Here is an 18,987-nt window from a genome sequence, read left to right on the forward strand (position 1 = left end):
ATTTATACTGCAGGGTGAGGGAATGAAAGATGAGTCATAGCCATGGAAACCAGGGGAAAGGACGGCTAATGGCTGTCCACAGAGAGAATAAAGGGTGTGAATGGCCAAACGGCAGAGAAGCTAAAATCGGAGGGTCAGCTGTGACAGATGAAGATGTGGGGGGGACGGGTGAGAGAGAGATAAAATAGAGAAAAGGGGAAGCAAAGGGGGGGAAAAGGTCAGGAAAGTGGGAGGGGAAATGAAGAAAGACAAAGAAATAAAAGGTAGAGAACAGTAAAAAAATTAAATAGAATGAAAACAAAGGGATCGAGGTGGGGTCGAGCTAATCATCTGAAGTTGTTGAATTCGATGTGGAGACTGGAAGGTTGTAAAGTGCCGAGCCGGAAGATGAGATGCTGTTCCTCCAGTTTGCGTTGAGCTTCGCTGGAACATTGCAGCAAGCCAAGGACAGACATGTGGGCATGGGAGCAGGATCGTGTGTTAAAATGGCAAGAAACGGAAGGTCAGGGTCCTGATTGCACACAGACCAAAGGTGTTCAGCAAAGCGATCACCCAGGCTACGCTTAGTCTCTCCGATATAGAGGAGACCACATTGGGAGCTGCGAATGCAATAGACCAAATTGAAAGGTGCAAGTGAAACGCTGCTTAACCTGGAACAGGTAATTTTTTACTGTTCTCTATCTTTTATTTATTGTCTTTCTTCATATCCACCCCTTTCCCCGTACTTAATCCTCCTTTTCCTTACCTTTTCTCCCCCTTTTCTAAATTTCACCTGCCTCCCACCCATTCCCCCCTCCACCCCCCACACCTTCATCTGTCACAGCTGACCCTCTGATTTGAGCTTCTCTGCTGTTTGGCCATTCACACCCTTTATTCTCTCTATGGACTGCTATTAGCAGTCTTTTCCCCTGGTTTCTGTGGCTATGACTCATCTTTCATTCCCTCACCCTGCAGTATAAATATCTCCCATTTTCTATGCCTTTTAGCTTTGACAAAGGTTCATCTGGACTCAATGTCAGCTCCTTTGGAGGGCCAAAGGGCCTGTTTCCTGTGCTGTACTGTTCTTTTCTCTCCTTGTAGATGCTGCTAGACCTGCTGAGATTTTCCAGCATTTTCTTTTGTAATGGGCTCTCCATTGTGCGTTGAAAGATTGCACAAGCCAGTGCGACTCCAAATGGCAGTCTGGTGTACTGATACAGGCCCTTATCTTTGTTAATCGTGACAAAGTCCCTGGATATCTCATTCAGTTCCAGCTGCTGGTACGCATGACTCATGTCTAACTTAGTATAGGTTGGACCTCCAACGAGCTTGGCATACAGGTGTTTTATTTTTAGTATGGGATACCTGTCCAGTTTCTTCACCTGATTTATCGTTAATTTTTAAAAAATTAATTCGTGGGACATGGGCGTCGCTGGCTGGCCAGCATTTATTGTCCATCCCTAGCTGCCTTTGAGAAGGTGGTGGTGAGCTGCCGCCTTGAATCGCTGCAGTCTGTGCTGTGGGTTGACCCACAATGCTGTTAGGGAGGGAATTCCAGATTTTTGACCCAGCGATTGTGAAGGAACGGCGATATATTTCCAAGTCAGGACAGTGGGTGGATTGGAGAGGAACTTGCAGGTGATGGTGTTCCCATGTATCTGCTGCCCTTGTCCTTCTAGATAGAAGTGATCGTGGGTTTGGAAGGTGCTGGCTAAAGATTTTTGGTGAATTGCTGCAGTGCATCTTGTAGATAGTACACACTGCTACTACTGAGCGTCGGTGTGGAGGGAGTGGATGTTTGTAGATGTGGTGCCAATCAAGCAGGCTGCTTTGTCCTGAATGCTGTCAAGCTTCTTGGGTGTTGTTGGAGCTGCACCCATCCAGGCAAGTGGGGAATATTCCATCACACTCCTGACTTGTGCCTTGGAGATGGTGGATAGGCCTTGGGGAGTCAAGAGGTGAGTTACTCACCGCAGGATTCCTAGCCTCTGACCTGCTCTTGTAGCCACTGTGTTTATGAGGCGAGTCCAGTTGAGTTTCTGGTCAATGGTAACCCCAAGGATGTTGACAGTGGGGGATTCAGTGATGGTTACACCATTGAATGTCAAGGGACAGTGGTTAGAATGTCTCTTATTGGTGATGGACATTGCCTGACATTTGTGTGGTGTGAATGTTACTTGCTACTTGTCAGCCCAAGCCTGGATTTTGTCATCCCCACTTCTGACCTTATAGTCTCCACATATTCATACTGTCTTATTTGGCTTAAGTATTAGCAAAAAGGAGTTGCCCACTCCATGAACTGCACAGGCTTGGTCATGCCCAAATCTTCTAATTGTTTAAGTTCGGACTCCACCTTCTCATGTAGTGAATAGGGCACTGGTCTTGCTCTCTGCAAACTTTTGGTGTAGCCTCTGGATGCACATAAAATTTGCCTTTCATGGCTCATACTTTGCCTAGTTCTTCTTGAAATACTTCCTGGTATCTCCTGAGGAGGTCATGTAGGTTCCCTTCATTAGCTTTGAAAATTTCCGGTCAATTCAGTTTTATTTCCTGAAGCCAATATTGTCTCATCGAGCTTGGCCCTTGGCCCTCAACTAAGAACAGAATCAGACCATTCGGCCCATCAAGTCTGCTCTGCCATTCAATCATGGCTAATTTTCTCAACCCCATTCTACAATTAAAGGCATTTGTGCAGACTGTGGTCTGTAACTTACAGGTGATTCTGTTGTTCCTAAAATCCGTATAGCCTCCCCATATACGCTGCCAGCCTGGTTGCAATGTTTTTTAATCTCGGGCTGATGCCCCCCTCCCCCCATCAGTTCGATCATGATGAGAGTCACTTTGCCCACCTTAATATTCTTCAACCTGTATACATCTGACCCTTTTTCAGGATTACTCTTTGCACTGTACAATGGAGCCAGAATTCTTTTTCTACCACCGGGCAGGTCCTTGCACTTGCTTCTTGTACGTCCCCCTCTGCCACAGGCATAACACACATCTCCCCTAAACCTACAATTCTCCCGGGGATGAGCTCCCCCACACTTATAGCATTCTTCACAGTTCCTGGTTTGTAAACCAAATCTCTTTTACCTCTGGTTCTGTATTTCTTTGTTCTTCAAATTCTGCACCCACATGCCTGGCGCTACTGCCATTTTTAGCAGTTTCTCTCCAAACCTGGTGGACCTTGCTAGTTTGCACGCTTTGATGTTCCATCGCACCTTTTTCTGCAAGAGCTATTTTTAACACCTCCTTTAGGGCTCTTTCTGTCGCTGTCAGCAGTTTCTTCTGCATGACGGTACTATTCACCAAACACACTAGGCAGTCTCTCAACATCTCATTAGGGGCAGACCCAAATTCAGTGTTCAGCAGTTTGCCTCAACCTTTGCATTAGGATTGAATTCCTCAAACTTCTGAATAGAGGCACTATGATAATTCACTGAATGCTGAGTAGATGGGCTTCCAAGGACTTGTATACAAGGTCTGCTGTGCTGTTCTGCGTAGAAAATGGAAAGCACTGTTGATCCTCATCGCCAAATGCAGGGGGGTGATTTTCCAGTAGAAAACTAAGTGTCCAAATGGGCGGGAAAACAGGAGATTTTCACACCCATTTTTTGCGGCACTTGGTGGGATGAATTTGCAGCACTCTGTGCTTTACAAAGTCCATTGGAGGATTCACACCGGTAAGGTGGGGTGGAGCCTAAACTCACCTGAGAGGCCGGTATCAGTGCACTGATGGCAGTAGGGAGATCGGCGCATGCGTACTGGCCCCCCATTGCCAGGCTCCCAATGTCATCCCTGATCCCTTTTCCCCAATCGCCGGATTCCCCTCCCTCCGATCACCAGCCCCAATCGCCCTTCCCTCCCAATCCCCACCGATCACTAATGCAGAGTGCACAGCGGGCCCTGCCCTCTTGGCACTTCCTGATGGGCAGTGCCAGGCTGGCACTACCCAAGGGGCAGCCCTCTCCATTCCTCCCGGGGGGCCTCAATGGCCTCTGTCCCCACCAACGAGGTGATCATGCCTGGTCCCCATAGATGGGAAGTAGCTTGAATCCCTGCTGGTGGGAACCTTTCCCAGTGGAGTGGGAGATATTAGCGAGCCCGGGTGATACCGTCCCGGGCTCACTAATGACGTGGAAATTGAGATTTAAATATTGTAATCGGCGTCATGCAGATTTCTGGCTCAAGGCTGATTATATTGCAGAAAAGGACCTTGGAAAGTTGCGATCGGCTGGATGCTAATCGCAACTCGCACTACAGGCCCCTCGCTGACACTTTCTGACCTGCTGCACTACTCGAGCAGGCCTGGAAAATCGCACCCATAATATCTTGGAAAGAGTGGCAACCACCAAATGGAATAACTAACGAGCTATTCATTAACAGGAATAACTATCTATAGAGAGTGGAAAAGATGCCACTGATTGCTTCAATCCCGGTTTCCAGACTGCCCAGGAGAGCCCACGCTCAGCCCCAGAATTCACATGCTCTGGCCCGATTGGCCTACTGGGTCACATGACCCTCCGAAACCTCACCCCCTTTTAGGGGCGCACTACTACCACTGTTTAATTAGAAGTTGGATGAGAGCAAAGGGAGAAAGGTTTAAATTAGTAAAAGATAATTTGAGGATTGCTATCAGGATGCTTATCATGCAGAGAGTCATCAACACTCAGGGGGTTTTCAAAGAATGTTATGCAAATGTTCTACATTTATTTCAGAAACAATTGAAGGAAGAATTTTTCCTTCCTTATCCAGAAGGACCTTGAATGGCTGAGGTTCTTTATCCATGTTAGTACCCACAATGTCTTGATTTGATTTTAAATTTTACTTCTTTGTATTTTGGGTGTGAGAAGATAATAAATGATGCGATCATTATAAATGGTTGGACTTAAAAGGCGCTAGAAGGGCTGCCTTATACCTACTTCCCCCAGCACAATGGGACACTGAACGCTCTTTGTAATAGGAGCACCACCTCACTTGTATCATTGTAAAATCATTGAGATTAATATTTCTTAACATGTTTTGGAATTCCTTTCCAGATGACTCACTTCAGGAGTTTGCAGCATTTTTACACAACCTCGAGGAACAAAGAAGAATGACGGTAAATAGAAATGTGTTATTTGTTTGGGGGAGGAGAAGGAAATATGTATTTCCATGTTTCAATTATGCAATCTGGCAACTATCATGTCTGTTTGCTTAATTTATATACACAGCATCCTGATGAGATCAATTTGTCAAAAACAAAATTCATATTAACAGGAAGTTTGATTGGACTACACCACAACATGTACAGTATGTTCTTTATGTGGACACTCTTCCTTTCTCCTTCCTAAATCTCCCAAGAGCCAAAGGTCATTGTTAGTTGCTGGCATCAGTTCCAGTCTGCTTTTTACAGTTCCCACTAAATAATTCTCTCTGCTGTTGTGCTCCGGGTGCATTGTTGCCTTCATTTTGTTTCTGGCTGATTCTAAACATGAGATCTGTTCTGTGATTTGATTTATTTTCGTTGTCAGATCTGTTTTTAAGTTTGGTGATTTAAAACCTGGAATGCTATTTGTCAGTGCAGTTTCTTACTCTATTTGCTCTATTATTGTTATTCTGAGTTTATATGCAGCTGATTGATTCCAGTTTAGTTTTTACATTGCTGTCCTTCCATCAAATAGCTGCTGTTTTGCAAGTTTTATTTACCCTGTATGCTTTAGTCATTATTTATTGGCTATCATGCATGCCAAATTGTTTATAACTTGTTGCATTTTTTTCAATGTTTCCCTGCTGGACAGACGGGGGGAAAAAAATCAGAATTTTAATTGTTAATCACGTAACAGGTTTGATCAGTTTATACTGTAGCATTGTTGCACATGTGTCTGACATGGAAAGGAAAGTCACGGGGTGGGTGGAAGTGCTTTGTGCTCAGCTCTGTTTGGAACAACATTATACTAATGTCAACATTATACTGCTACACTTCCTGACCTCAGCCACTCAAAGTGATGTACCTGTTGGGATGATGTGGCAATGTCCATTTTAACCGTGGCTTGTATTTTGGGCCAGTTTATGAATGCCTCAGGACTGTACCCCATTCTGGCTTTGTAGTGTTGGCGCAGAGTTTTCTAGGGCAGGCTGCGCTGGATAGGTTCCTAGGCTAATCGACAATTCTAGGCTCTGCTAAAGCTTTGTTCTTCATTCTAGATCTTACCGAATGGATTTCTGAAATTTGTTCACTAATCCACTTCGGCAGCAGTTCTGGGAAAAACCTAGAGCCTTGGTTCACATAATTGGCTAAACTTGCATCTCTTTCAGATTTTCATTTTAATTTAATTACCTTATAAATCAGCATTTTTAAAAGCGATTTGTCGTCATCTTTTTTTACCCCTCCTTGCTCCTGAAGGTGTTGACTCTTGCTGGGGCACAACTACAAAGGTGCCTGTAACCCTTGGGAACTTTATCTGTATGTGGAGGGTGTGCACTTAAAATGAGGGCTGTCATTTCCCCCCTCTGATCATGCTACTTCTGCTATGCCCCAATGTTAACTTGCTCATTTGATCAGATCCAGGGTGGCAGTGAGTGGGGGCTTGTCTTGAAATATCCAGATCAGACCTCAATAATGTCATTGGAACCTGACTGCACTGTCAAAAGGCCTGAGTAGGTGAGCAGCGAAGGCTTCCCAGTCAGCCCAGACATGCCAGGAGGTGGGTCATGGGTGAGAAGAGCCCCAGGCAAGTAATATTTAAATTTAACTTCAGGTTTGCTTGTGAGGCAAGGCAGAACATGGTTGGGTCAATAGCAAATTGCATGTGAATGAAGCTGGGCTGCCTGGCTTGCAGCCCACTTCGGGGCTCGAGCAAACTGTGTCCAGACCTTCCCCCTTGCCGTTTCCCTCCCCCCTGTTTTTTGAAATGGGAATTGAGTGTTTGCTGATTATTTATCTGTGGGGCAGGTTGACAACCAGATTGATGACCAAGCACACTCTGGTGCCCTTTCGAGAGAGAAATTTGGCTGATTTTATCCCCCAGCCCCACCCCAGTTTCCCATCACCTAAGGTGCTGCTGCTATTTTCTCACTCTGAGATAAATGAACTTGGGGAATGAAACCTGAGCTGACTTCTTTCTGCATTAACCATGGAGGGCAGTACTATTATCTAAAACCACGAGAAAATCTTTTGAAGAAACTAAAACCTTTAAAAAATATTTTATGTTGCATGATGCAATAAACCGTGGTTATTTTGGAGATTGATTTTTATCTAATATCTATTCACTAGTTAATCCTAAAATAGCCTTTATGACGGAACTTCTCCCTGTTCTGTTCTGATCATTAGTTGCTGTGAACCGTGCTGCTGTTTAACTTAGACTAGTTTGGTGTGGCCCGTGGAATAATGATTACCCTCACTGTTTAAAATGTTTGCTGTACATTCACTCAATGAGCAATCTCAGCAGCCTCCAGAGTTCAACTGTTTGAGTAAAGTGTAGTTTTGCCATTTTAATAGTTGAACAGTTCAGTGTCAGCTGAGGCTCAGTCAATAATACTGCCCTTCTGAGTCAAACTTTTAAATCACACTCCATAAATGATTTGGAAGAAAATGTAACTGGTTTGATTAGTAAGTTTGGGGATGACAAAGGTTGGTGGATTTGCGGATAGTGATGAGGAACATCAGAGGATACAGCAGGATATAGATCAGTTGGAGGCTTGGACGGAGAGATGGCAGATGGAATTTAATCTGGACAAATGTGAGGTAATGCATTTTGGAAGGTCTAATAAAGAAAGGAAATATACAGTAAACGGCAGAACCCTCAAGAGTATTGATAGGCAGAGGGATCTGGATGTACAGGTACACAGGTCACTGAAAGTGGCAATGCAGGTGGAGAAGGTAGTCAAGAAGGCAAAAGGGCATACTTGCCTTCATTGGCCGGGGCATTGAGTTTAAAAATTGGCAAGTCATGTTGCAGCTTTATAGAACCTTAGTTAGGCCGCACTTGGAATATAGTGTTCAATTCTTGTTGCCATGCTACCAGAAGGATGTGGAGGCTTTGGAGAGGGTACAGAAAAGATTTACCAGGATGTTGCCTGGCATGGAGGGCATTAGCTATGAGGAGAAGTTGGAGAAACTTGGTTTGTTCTCACTGGAATGACGGAGGTTGAGGGGAGACCTGATAGAAGTCTACAAGATTATGAGGGGCATGGACACAATGGATAATCAGAAGCTTTTTCCCAGGGTAGAAGAGTCAATGATTAGGGGGCATAGGTTTAAGGTGCGAGGGGCAAGGTTTAAAGGAGATGTACAAGGCAAGTTTTTTACACAGAGGATGTTAGGTACCTGGAACTCGCTGCCGGGGGAAGTAGTGGAAGCAGATACGATAGTGAGTTTTAAGGAGCGTCTGGACAAATACATGAATAGGATGGGAATAGAGGGATATGGGCCCCGGAAGGGTAGGAGGTTTTAGTTCAGTCGGGCAGCATGGTTGGTGCAGGCTTGGAGGGCTGAAGGGCCTGTTCCTGTGCTGTAATTTTCTTTGTTCCAGAACATGAGCATCAAACATTCAGTACAGTGCTGGAGATGCCATCTTTCTAATGGAGAATGAAACCAACCCTGTGCCCTTAGGTGAATATAAAGAGTTAACCCTGATGTACCAGCCAATATTTATCCCTCAATTGACATCACTCAAACAAATTATTTGGCTTTTATCACATGCTGAGCAGAAGTCTCTCATTTTGCGACGAAGTATGATGGCAGGCAGCTCCAGCAGAGCCTGTTCCACTGACCGGAATAGCAAGATCCCGTGTCAGATTCTGCACTTAGAAGCTCATGAACTACGCACAAGGGAGTCCCCTCCAAATCTCCAGGCAGGTCGGCAGATGATTCATCTGCACACGCTCAACTGACAGGTTCGAAGGTCCCGGCGCCATATTTAAACACATATCCAGCACACTCATATCACTCGCTCTAGCCCACCTGTCTTCACTAGACTGTGCAGGATGTCAGCAGTCCAGAGGGAAAAGGCTAGCAGCCTTGAGGAAATCTGTTTGTCGATTCAGTCACCCCACCGCGAGCCCATCATTTGCGAAGCATCTATGCTCCACTTGGACCTCTAGCCACCGCATTGGGAGTCTTCATCCATCCCAATCCTGTAAATGATGTGTTATCCCTTTGACCTCCCTTGTTTGTGAGCTTTTCATGCAGCCTTGTTGGCATCCAGCTTCCCCTCCTCAATCTTCCCTCTGTCTTCCATTGTTTGCCTTCCTCATGCACCTCCATGCCCCTCTGCCTGCCATCGAGAGCCCTTCCCCCAGCCCTTGCATAGCCTTCCTTCCACATTGCCCCCTTGTCTTTGTTAGGCCATAACCCCTCACTGCCCCCCCTCCCCGCACTCCGTCCTGGTTGAATTTTGGATCTGTGTTGTGGTGGCTGCAGGAGCCCCACAGCACAGTGCTGTCCAGATAGACACTGCTGTGTGCAGCATCAGGAGCAAGGAGACTCCTGTACTTCCCAACTCCAGGCACGATACTGACCTGACTCGGTGACACAGGAGAGTCCATGGGTCCAGCAGGAAGGTGATGTCCATGAAGACCAGCTCAGCATGGAGATGGAGGGCAGGAACTGGTCTGCCCCAGCAGAATGATGAAGAGCGCCTCGGGTGCAGTACAGCACAATGGCAGAAAGTTGTTGCACTCACCTCGAGGTCTATGATGAACTGAGGACTGCCTTGTGCACGTCACTCATTAGCAATTGGGTTTGACACTGATGTAAATTCCCGCTGGTGTGACGCAAGATTGGAAGACCTGACCAGATGCTGGTGGGCAGATGTTTCAATGAGCATTCATGAGATGCAAATGATTGCAAATTGTATTCACACCACCTTTTGGCTCCTGCCAGATTCGCTGCACCCATTTGTCACCAGACCTACCATGGGCAGGATGGGAGATTTCCGCCCACGATTTGTGGAATCCTGCAGTGTGCAAATTGGCTACGACAGAACAGAGATGAGAATTCCAAGGTACTTCACTGGCTGAAAAGCATTGTGGGATTTCCTGTGGACATGGAAGGTGCTATTTCAATAAATGGCAGTCTCTTTTTAATATAAAGATCAATTGACTTGGACAGTTTTAACATGCAATACTTTTCAGCAATGCGCATTATGTTCCAAGTGAGGTGCTTTGTTTAGTTACAATGGACCTGTTATACAATTGTTCCAGTACTAGATTTGTCTTTGGATCTAAATCAGAGAGATTTTTCTGCTTTCGAAGTTTTCCATGTAGAATTTACAGTGGCATAAATTCAGCATGAAAGTCATCCATAATGAGGATTGGAGAGGCCTTGATGTGGGAAACTAAAACATTGGTACAGTTGGAGTTTCTCTTCTGAGATTCACATTAATACTTCGACTCAGAATTTGCTGCCAAAATAATGTTGTGTTTAATGGCACTAGCCATTATTAATGTGTAAAATGGCCATCAATTTGTGATGAGGAAGAGAAAATGGCTAGTTTCTGGACAGCTTATCCTGCTTTGCTATTGACCTCAAAAATGGCATCACACACTCAACTTGCTCAGAAATTCCATGAAGTTACTTCATTTGCACATTTACCAATTAAACTTGCCACTGGAAATGAGAGATAAGGAATTTGGGGAACCTGTAGTTAGTTGTTGCTTTCTCTGCAGCAATGCCTCGTCCAGTTGGCATTGACCTGCCAACCAATCCACACCCTTTTCTCCTGTGTAAAAATTGTTGTGATCATTTGAAATTTGACAAGCAAAGCTTCAACAGCAACATATCTCTATCTTCAGCAAGATTCAAAGGTTTTCAGCAAGGACAATTTTTATTCCTACATTGCCATCCAAGGCCTCCAGACGACCAAGGGAAAAATTTCAACTCTGGTGCCTCATTCTTTCACAGAACAAATTGTTAGGTATTTTTAAATTTTAAAATGTAATTATTTTCTCTCCTCCCTCTCCCTCTTCTACTACAATCTTTCTTGCCTTCCCTTTACTTACCTTTCCATACCTGATTCGACTTGCTTTACCCCTCTAACCTCTCTCTTCTCCATCAGTCCTCCACTTCTTACAGTCCTTCAGTCTCATTGTTTAAAAAGATACATTATTTTACACTAAGGCAATGAGAAGTTTCATTGCTGCCACACTTTTGACACCTCTGGCAAAATTGTTTCGAGCTGAAGGATGGAAAAAAATCTTGCGTATTTATAGCGTTTTACACAATCCCTAAATGTCGCAAATTGTTTTCCAGCCAATTAAATATTTTTAAAGTGTACTCACTATTGTAATGTAGGAAACACACCAGCCAATTTGTGTGTAGCAAGCTTCTACATACAACACTGATAATAACCAGACAATCTGATTTTGTGATGGTGATTGAGGGGTAGGTATTGGCCAGGACAAATCACATGAGAAATAGAAGCAGGAGTGACCATTTGGTCCCCCAAGCCTGTTCATCCAGATCATGGCTGACCTAATTGTGACCATAACTCCACTTCCCTGCCTGTCCTTCATCAACTTTGACTCCCTGTAGACAAAATCTGTCCAACTCACACAGCGGGAGTAGCTCCCCTGCTCTTTGAATTTGTGATATGGAGATGCCGGCGTTGGACTGGGGTAGGCACAGTAAGAGGTCTCACAGCACCAGGTTAAAGTTCAACAGATTTATTTGGTGGCACAAGCCACAAGCTTTCGGAACGCTGCCCCTTCATCAGGTGAGTGGGGGTTCTGTTCACAAACAGGGCATATAAAGACACAAACTCAATTTACAAAATAATGAAATAAAAATTATTCTGTAAATTGAGATTGTGTCTTTATATGCCCTGTTTGTGAACAGAACTCCCACTCACCTGACGAAGGGGCAGCGCTCCGAAAGCTAGTGGCTTGTGCTACCAAATAAACCTGTTGGACTTTAACCTGGTGTTGTGAGACTTCTTACTTTGAATTTGTGTCATGGGGTCTTCTATATTTACCCAGGTAGGCAGTTGGAGTTTGGTTTAACATCTCATCTGAAAGACGGCACTTTTGACAGTGCAGCATTCCCTCAGTAATCCACTGGAGGCCAACTTGGATTTTTTGTGCTCGAGCCCTGGAAAGGGACTTGAACCCAGAACCTTTTTTCTCAGGTGAGAGTCCTACCAACTGAACCATGGCCATTACTAATTAGCTAATGTGGCATGCTGCAGCAAATTCTGGTACGATATTGAAGTAGAACTTTATGCTGCTGTTGACCGTTGAACTCCTGTGCATTTGATAGATGCATCTGTGGGAATTAAGCTTAGTACAAAGCAGTTAAAACTACCAAAATAACTGCCTTAGTCAAACATGGGAATTATCCTCAATTTTCTTTCTCTGAACACAACAAAAATTCCCATGTGAAACTTGCACTTAGTCACATGTGTTTTCAGTCGAGTGACCCGGTGAGGACTAGTTTTATTATTGCTGTCCTGATCGTAAAGGAAAAACACCAGCTTTAAGCAGGAGAACAATGAGAAGGATTGTATTTATCAAAGGAATTTCCCGAAAGAGCTGCATTTCTTATGTCACTGAATCCATACGGTAGTCCATAGATTTTTAGTTGAGATAAACTGCCCTCGTTCCATTGGATGTGAATGTTTAAGATCATTGGTCATGGTGTTTATGGGAAAGGAGTGGCAAGATAAGATGTGTTTTTATGAGGGGGGAGGGGGAAGGATATTTAAAAACATTTCCGTATGTATAAGACTGTGAGCTTTGAAATGTCAATTATGTGTCATACCTCCCCAGCATTGAGGGACAGTTAATTGAAATGTAGACCTGGTGTCTTGACATCGCTTCCCCAACTCGCCATCAGAAAATATATCATACCCGTTTTGTGAATGGCAAATTAAGCCAGGTATTCTCCCAATCTCATGGGAGCACACCCAAATCTAGTGAGTAAATCAGCGTGCACACAGTCAGGGCCTGAGGAAAACACTACTGACATTTACCATATACCATCGTCAAGTATTAAAATGGAAGCTTCAACTTATACAATTAGCTTACACACCAATTATATGTGGGTGTCAGGGTACAAATGCTGAGGAAACTTCTGACTGTTGTCATTAGTGATCTGTCTGAATTGTTTTTACATTTGTAGATTTATAATCCTGTTTGGGATTCATGCGGTGCTTTTAGTCAGGAGAAAGAATGAATTGCATTTCTATAGCATCTTTCATGACCATAGGATAGCTTATAGGACTTTGCAGCTAATGATGTCGTTTTGAAGTCTAATCACTTTTGTAGCAAAGCTAACCTATCATAAAGCTGAAGCATATTAGTAAATACAAAACTATTTAGCAAAAATAGGAAATGACAAATAACCGAAAATTTTAATGTAAAATTGGATATACCAACACACAAGGATGCTGATTTTGGAGAGTCTTTTTAGTTTTGGAAATCTATTATTACATTTGATTGTGCGATGCAGTTATACGTGTTCTGACAGCAGCCCAAAGCAGCTGTTCTGGTTTTCCATGTGGTTATTGTCCCCACTGACCTTGAACACATCTGGACCTCGCTGTGGAATTTTTATAATTCTGCTAAGAGTCTTGCCAAACGCTGTAACCTACGGACTGAATGCACACAATAGTTTCCATATCCCTCATAATATGGGGATGTCCAAATTTTGTTTGTCTCAGTCAGCCACTTGACTGAATCCCAGTGAAACAATTAAAATCTAAAACACCTTTTTCAAGAAATACTTTAAGAAGTGGCATTTTCAGTTCTTAAAAAAATCTTTTTCCAAACCTGTGCAAAGACATTCTGTTACTAAATGCACTTTAGAGTTGATGTACTGGCAGTCTTAATAACCCTTGTATTTGTGTAAATTTCTTTGCCATTTTAATGAAGGAGTTAACCCATGGATTAATGCCTTAATTAAAATAACAGAGCAAGGATTTAAAGCATAACTACTATTCAGAGTATGCATGGTTTCATCACTCTCAGTGGAAGAACTGAGTAAATTCATATTAATTTAAAAAAATATTTATCAAAATATTAGTTGGCAATCCACTATATGTATAAATATTTACCAATGTTCTTTAAACAAGTTATAACCTGTTTTTGTTTACCCACAAAATCCCACACCACACAGAATCCAGCTCTGAATAAAATGAATCACTCTGATTTTGTGATTCAGATAACATGGGCTTAAGGCCAGGCATGACCTATAAGCAGTTTAGACATCCAAGTCGTCGTCATTTAAATGACAAGGTCCATATCCAATAGAGGGATATGGTCCCCGGAAGGGTAGAGGTTTTAGTTCAGACGGTGCAGGCTTGGAGGGCTGAAGGGCCTGTTCCTGTGCTGTAATTTTCTTTGTTCTTTGTTCTTCTTTGTTGTTCTTTAATTGTTTAATATTCCAAATTGTACCTTGTACTTCATAAATTGGACCTCAAGGTGTGAATGAGTCAAGGAGCTGGCAGGATTAGCGAGCAAGCGTTCCATTACAAAGATGCTTGTGACCTCCTGAAGTAATGCATCTGAAAGAGAAGAAAGACTCTTTCTTATTGTTGAGCTTTCCCAATTGTTTCTTTTCCCCAGTATTGCCCAATTGCCAGTTTGGATTCGGATGCAATAACAGATAATGTGCTAAGTTAGTGATAGTTTTGCTTATTGGCACGGTCCACAGTAGAAATTAAAGGCTGATGTTTAACTTGGCAGGAAGTAAGATATTTTTGGGAGTGTCATGGGAGCTTGGCTGGGGTAGAGGAGGTGGGCAGCATGGGGCAAGCTTGCACAGCCTGCCACAGCTTCATAATCCTAGGACTGATTTTAACCAAATTGTGGACAGAAAAAAAGGGAGGCAGGAGCACTAATTTGTGTGGCAGCAAACTGCCACTGGGAAACTAATAACCCTCAGTAGTCAGCATGTGACATGGATTGGATTATAGTGAGGGAGAGTTGTGCATCGTCTGCCTCACTATCTCATCCTGACCTATCTTGGTTCAGTGGCAAGAAAAGTAAAGATGACTGGAGATAGATCCTGATGCAGTGTCTGCTGTGTTTCCTCAAACTCCAAGTGTTCCACAACATGGTGCTGACTTGCCTTCAAGATGGTTGGACCTTAGATTGATCTTGTCCACCCAGTCCACTGGAATCAGTCTTTGCACGACGGAGTATAGAACTTCCCAAGTTGCCGAGAGTAGGAGACCCAGTGACTACCCTCAGTTGCTTTGGATACCCTTTCAAAGAGGTTTTTAGAGGAAGTGTAGCCACTATCAAATGCCAACATGTAGTTGGAGACACAGATGAGAGTCCGGTGAAGGTGAGGACCAATACAGGGTGAGCCACTTCGATGAGTAGAGTGAGTCCACCAGGGAGAGGTGTGAACTTCCTTGACCCCCTGCTGGAAATGCACTGAAGGTTCATCAACACCTATAAAGGAGATTGTGATGCTTTTTATTATGAACATATTATTAGAATTAAAATGACCTGCAGATTATCTCAAGCTCTTAAGTACACCAGTCACAGGAAAATAGACATTTTAGTGCGGTAGAAAATATAAAGGGGAGGACAAGGGAGAAGGGAAAAATTATTACTGAAGCAATTCCGATTCATAGGAAGGACCTACGATATGCAAATTTAATGTTGGAGTTTAAAAAGCATAGAAAATATCCTTATAAAACATGAGAATAACATAGCTTTTCTCGTTAAATTTATTACCAGTCAGCTCTTGCCTTGAAAGAATGAACCTATGCAAAAATATTCCTTTTATGGTTAGCTGTAGTTTGCTTAGGGAATTGTGTGGATTTATCTTCTCGTGGCAAGGGTGATCTTCTCTTGTAGCATTTATTAATCCTAATTTCAGAACAGTGCTTGTTACTGCACCATTGAAAATTGTAGTGTTTTCAAACCAGCTACCCCAGTGGCCTTCCAGAATGTGACTATCTTTTTCTGTGGAATCGTAAACAGTTTTACTCTGCATCCAGATTCACTGGGAAAAGGGTCGAAGCTTGCTGCCTTCATTTCACACAACGCCTTATTGTTGATAGTGATAATGAAAGTTTCATTCCATCTGGATGAGATCCAGACCAAGGTTTCAGAAGTAAATAATTTTCCTTTTCTCCAAATTGTGTTTTGTTTCCATCTCCTCCTCTGAGCTCCTCATTCTACCTGCTGTCCTGTAACCAGGTCAGATGAGGAAATAGTCTCCCAGCCAGAAGATTTGACAGCAGTTTGAGATTATTTACCCATATCTCTACCTTCTCTCTTCCTCTGCATAGCCTCTCGTGATGATGCAGATCTTGAGCTTCGTTTTGTTAGTTGTCTTCTTCAGTGGCATGATTGAAATTGGGAGTAAAGTTATAGTAAATTATGGGTGTGAATTTGTGTTTTACCATTAGTTAGAAAATGCTTTTGCAACAGTGGTTAGCACTGTTGCCTCTCAGCACCAGGGTCCTGGGTTCAATTCCGGCCTCGGGTGACTGTGTGGAGTTTGCATGTTCTCCACGTGGATTTCCTCTGGGTGCTCTGGTTTCCTCCCACAGTCCAAGGATGTGCAAGTTAGGTTGATTGACCATGTTAAATTGCCCCTTAGCGTCGAGGGACTAACAAGGTAAATACATGGGGTTACAGGGATAGAGTCTGGATGGGATTGTTGTCAGTGCACTTTGATGGGCCGAATGGCCTCCCTCTGCACTGTACAGGTTCTATCATATGAAAAATGTAGATAAGATTATTTGCCATATGTTAATGAGTTATGCATCTTCAAAGTACGCCTAATGTTTTTTTAAAAAAATGCTCCCCAATTGAAGCTACAGATTTCTGAGAATGATTTTGATGAAGCATGGACAGGTGCTGAAGTAGTGATGTGAAGTTGTTATAATCTACCAATAAAAGTAAACATCTCATCAGGATCTGTATTAAAGTTCGAATGCAATGCATGCTTTTTTCCTGTTGAAACAGAAATGCTCCTCGTGTGAATGTTCATATTTTCTTTCAGATGCTTAACATCCGTGAAACATTTATTAAACCACTGGAGAAATTCCGAAAGGATCAGATTGGAGCAGCGAAGGTAACAATTCCACAATGAATAATATAGTACAAAGAAGTCCAGTTCTCAAAACTTCACATTTATCTGTGTGTGGATTTAGGGTGGAATTATATATTATTCAAATTTATAGTCAGTTCAGTTCAAAAGAACGTAATAATTGCTTCCATTAATAGCACCTTTTAAAATGCTCAAACTTCTCAAGGTGCTTCATGAGGTGTTATCAAATAAAAGCAGACACCAATTATTTCAGGAGATGTCAGGGCATGTGTTGAAAAGTTTCGTCAAAGAGAGATTTTAAGGAAAGTCTTAAAGGAAGAGTGAGGTTAGAGAAGGTATTCCAGGCTTAGGGCCTATGCAGCTGAGGATGTAGCCACCAATGGTGAGGTGATGCAAATCGGGAATATGTAAGATGCCGGAACTGGAAGAATGAGAGAGATCTCGCAAGGGAGTAGGGTTGGAGATGAGAGTGAGCTGTATCTTTTAAAATATTCAGCAATATATTAATTATGGATAAATTGTTGGGGTAAATGTTAGATTGGTCATTTCATTGAGTTGTTTATGCTGTTTGCCATTGAGGCCCTGAAATTTTGCTGTGATTCTCTTGGTCTCCTGCAGTTTCTTTGGTGGGAGACCAGTAGAACTTGCTGAGAAATAACACAAACTGTAGATTATTATGTTTTCCTGGTTTTGTTGGTCTTCCATTTGAGCACAACATAATCTAAGCCAACACTACAGGTGGAACTCAAGGATTGCTGTATTGCCAGAGGTGCTGTCTTCATGAAAATAGGATTACTTTTTGTTTATTTGTATTTATGAACATCGCTGGTCAGACCAGCATTTCTTACCAACCCTGATTGCCCTTGAGATGGTGTTGGTGAGCTGCCATCTTGAACCACTGCAATCTACTCTTGTAGGTTTATCCACAATGCTATTAGGAAGGGGATGCCCGGATGTTGACCCAACAACAGTGAATGAATGACAATACAAGTCCCAAGTCAGGATAGTGAGTGACTTAGAGGGAAACTTGCAGGTGGTGGTGTTCCCATGCACCCGCTGCCCATGTTCTTCTAGCTGGTAGAAGTTGTGGGTTTAGAAGATGCTTTTGAAGAAGCCTTGGTGAGTTGCTGTAATGAATCTTGTCGGTGGTATATGTTACTGCCATAGTGCACCAGTGGTAGAGTAAAGTTTATTTATTAGTTACAAGTAATGTTACATTAACACTGCAATGAAGTTATTGTGAAAACCCTGTAGTTGCCACATTCTGGCGCCTGTTCGGGTATGCTGAGGGAGAATTTAGCATGGCCAATGCACCTAACCAGCACGTCTTCTGAACTGTGGGAGGAAACCGGAGCACCCGGAGGAAACCCACACAGACACAGAGAACGTGCAGACTCCACACAGACAGTGACCCATGCCGGGAATCGAACCCAGGTCCCTGGAGCTGTGAGCCTGCAGTGCTAACCAATGTGCCATAAATGTTGAAGGTGGTGGATGGACTGCTGATCAAGCAGGTTGTTCCGTCCTGGATGGTGTGAGTGTTGTTGGAGCTGCACTTGTTGAGGCAAGTGGGGAGTTTCCATCCCACCCCTGACACTGTGCCTTGTAGATGCTGGACAGGCTTTGAAGGTATGGATTTCTCTGATGTTGTATGCGCCACCACCACTACCAGTGAGAAGGGAGAATTTGGCACTGAGCCAAATCTCCATTCACAGCAGTGGGACCAGAGCAGCCACGAACAAGGTCGGAGAATCCTGGTCATGATGTATACTTTTTGTTTTTGTTTTGGAAAGGAGAACTAAAAACACTCTTTATGGTGACATACAAGTTAACATATTGTGTATTCTATAAAATTTCACTTGTTTAGATGTTCACCATGAAAATAGTGCCCCTTTAATATGTTTGTAAACAAGATAAAAGGTTTCCGATCTCTTTTCTACATGCCATATTGTCAGGTAGTCCATCTGTATTTTTGGAAAAGAGGAATTTCCATTAATCATTGGAACAGATTTTGATTC

At 43.2% G+C, this 18,987-nt stretch overlaps 1 protein-coding gene across 3 annotated transcripts in view; it reads left to right on the forward strand.

Moving 5' to 3' along the window:
• The window catches only part of arhgap10 (Rho GTPase activating protein 10), a 199,598-nt gene that overhangs the window by 81,521 nt on the left and 99,090 nt on the right, over positions 1-18,987 (forward strand). For all 3 annotated transcript variants that reach the window (XR_013497750.1, XM_078212380.1, XM_078212393.1), the window contains exons 3-4: positions 5,016-5,077; positions 16,922-16,993. Coding sequence is in view for 2 of the 3 variants with exons in the window: in XM_078212380.1 (XP_078068506.1) it covers positions 5,016-5,077; positions 16,922-16,993 (134 nt within the window). In the remaining variant the exon portion in view is untranslated. The remainder of the gene's footprint in view (positions 1-5,015; positions 5,078-16,921; positions 16,994-18,987) is intronic.

The sequence above is a fragment of the Mustelus asterias genome, chromosome 1 (assembly GCF_964213995.1).
Source record: "Mustelus asterias chromosome 1, sMusAst1.hap1.1, whole genome shotgun sequence".
In the NCBI taxonomy this organism is placed as follows: domain Eukaryota; kingdom Metazoa; phylum Chordata; class Chondrichthyes; order Carcharhiniformes; family Triakidae; genus Mustelus; species Mustelus asterias.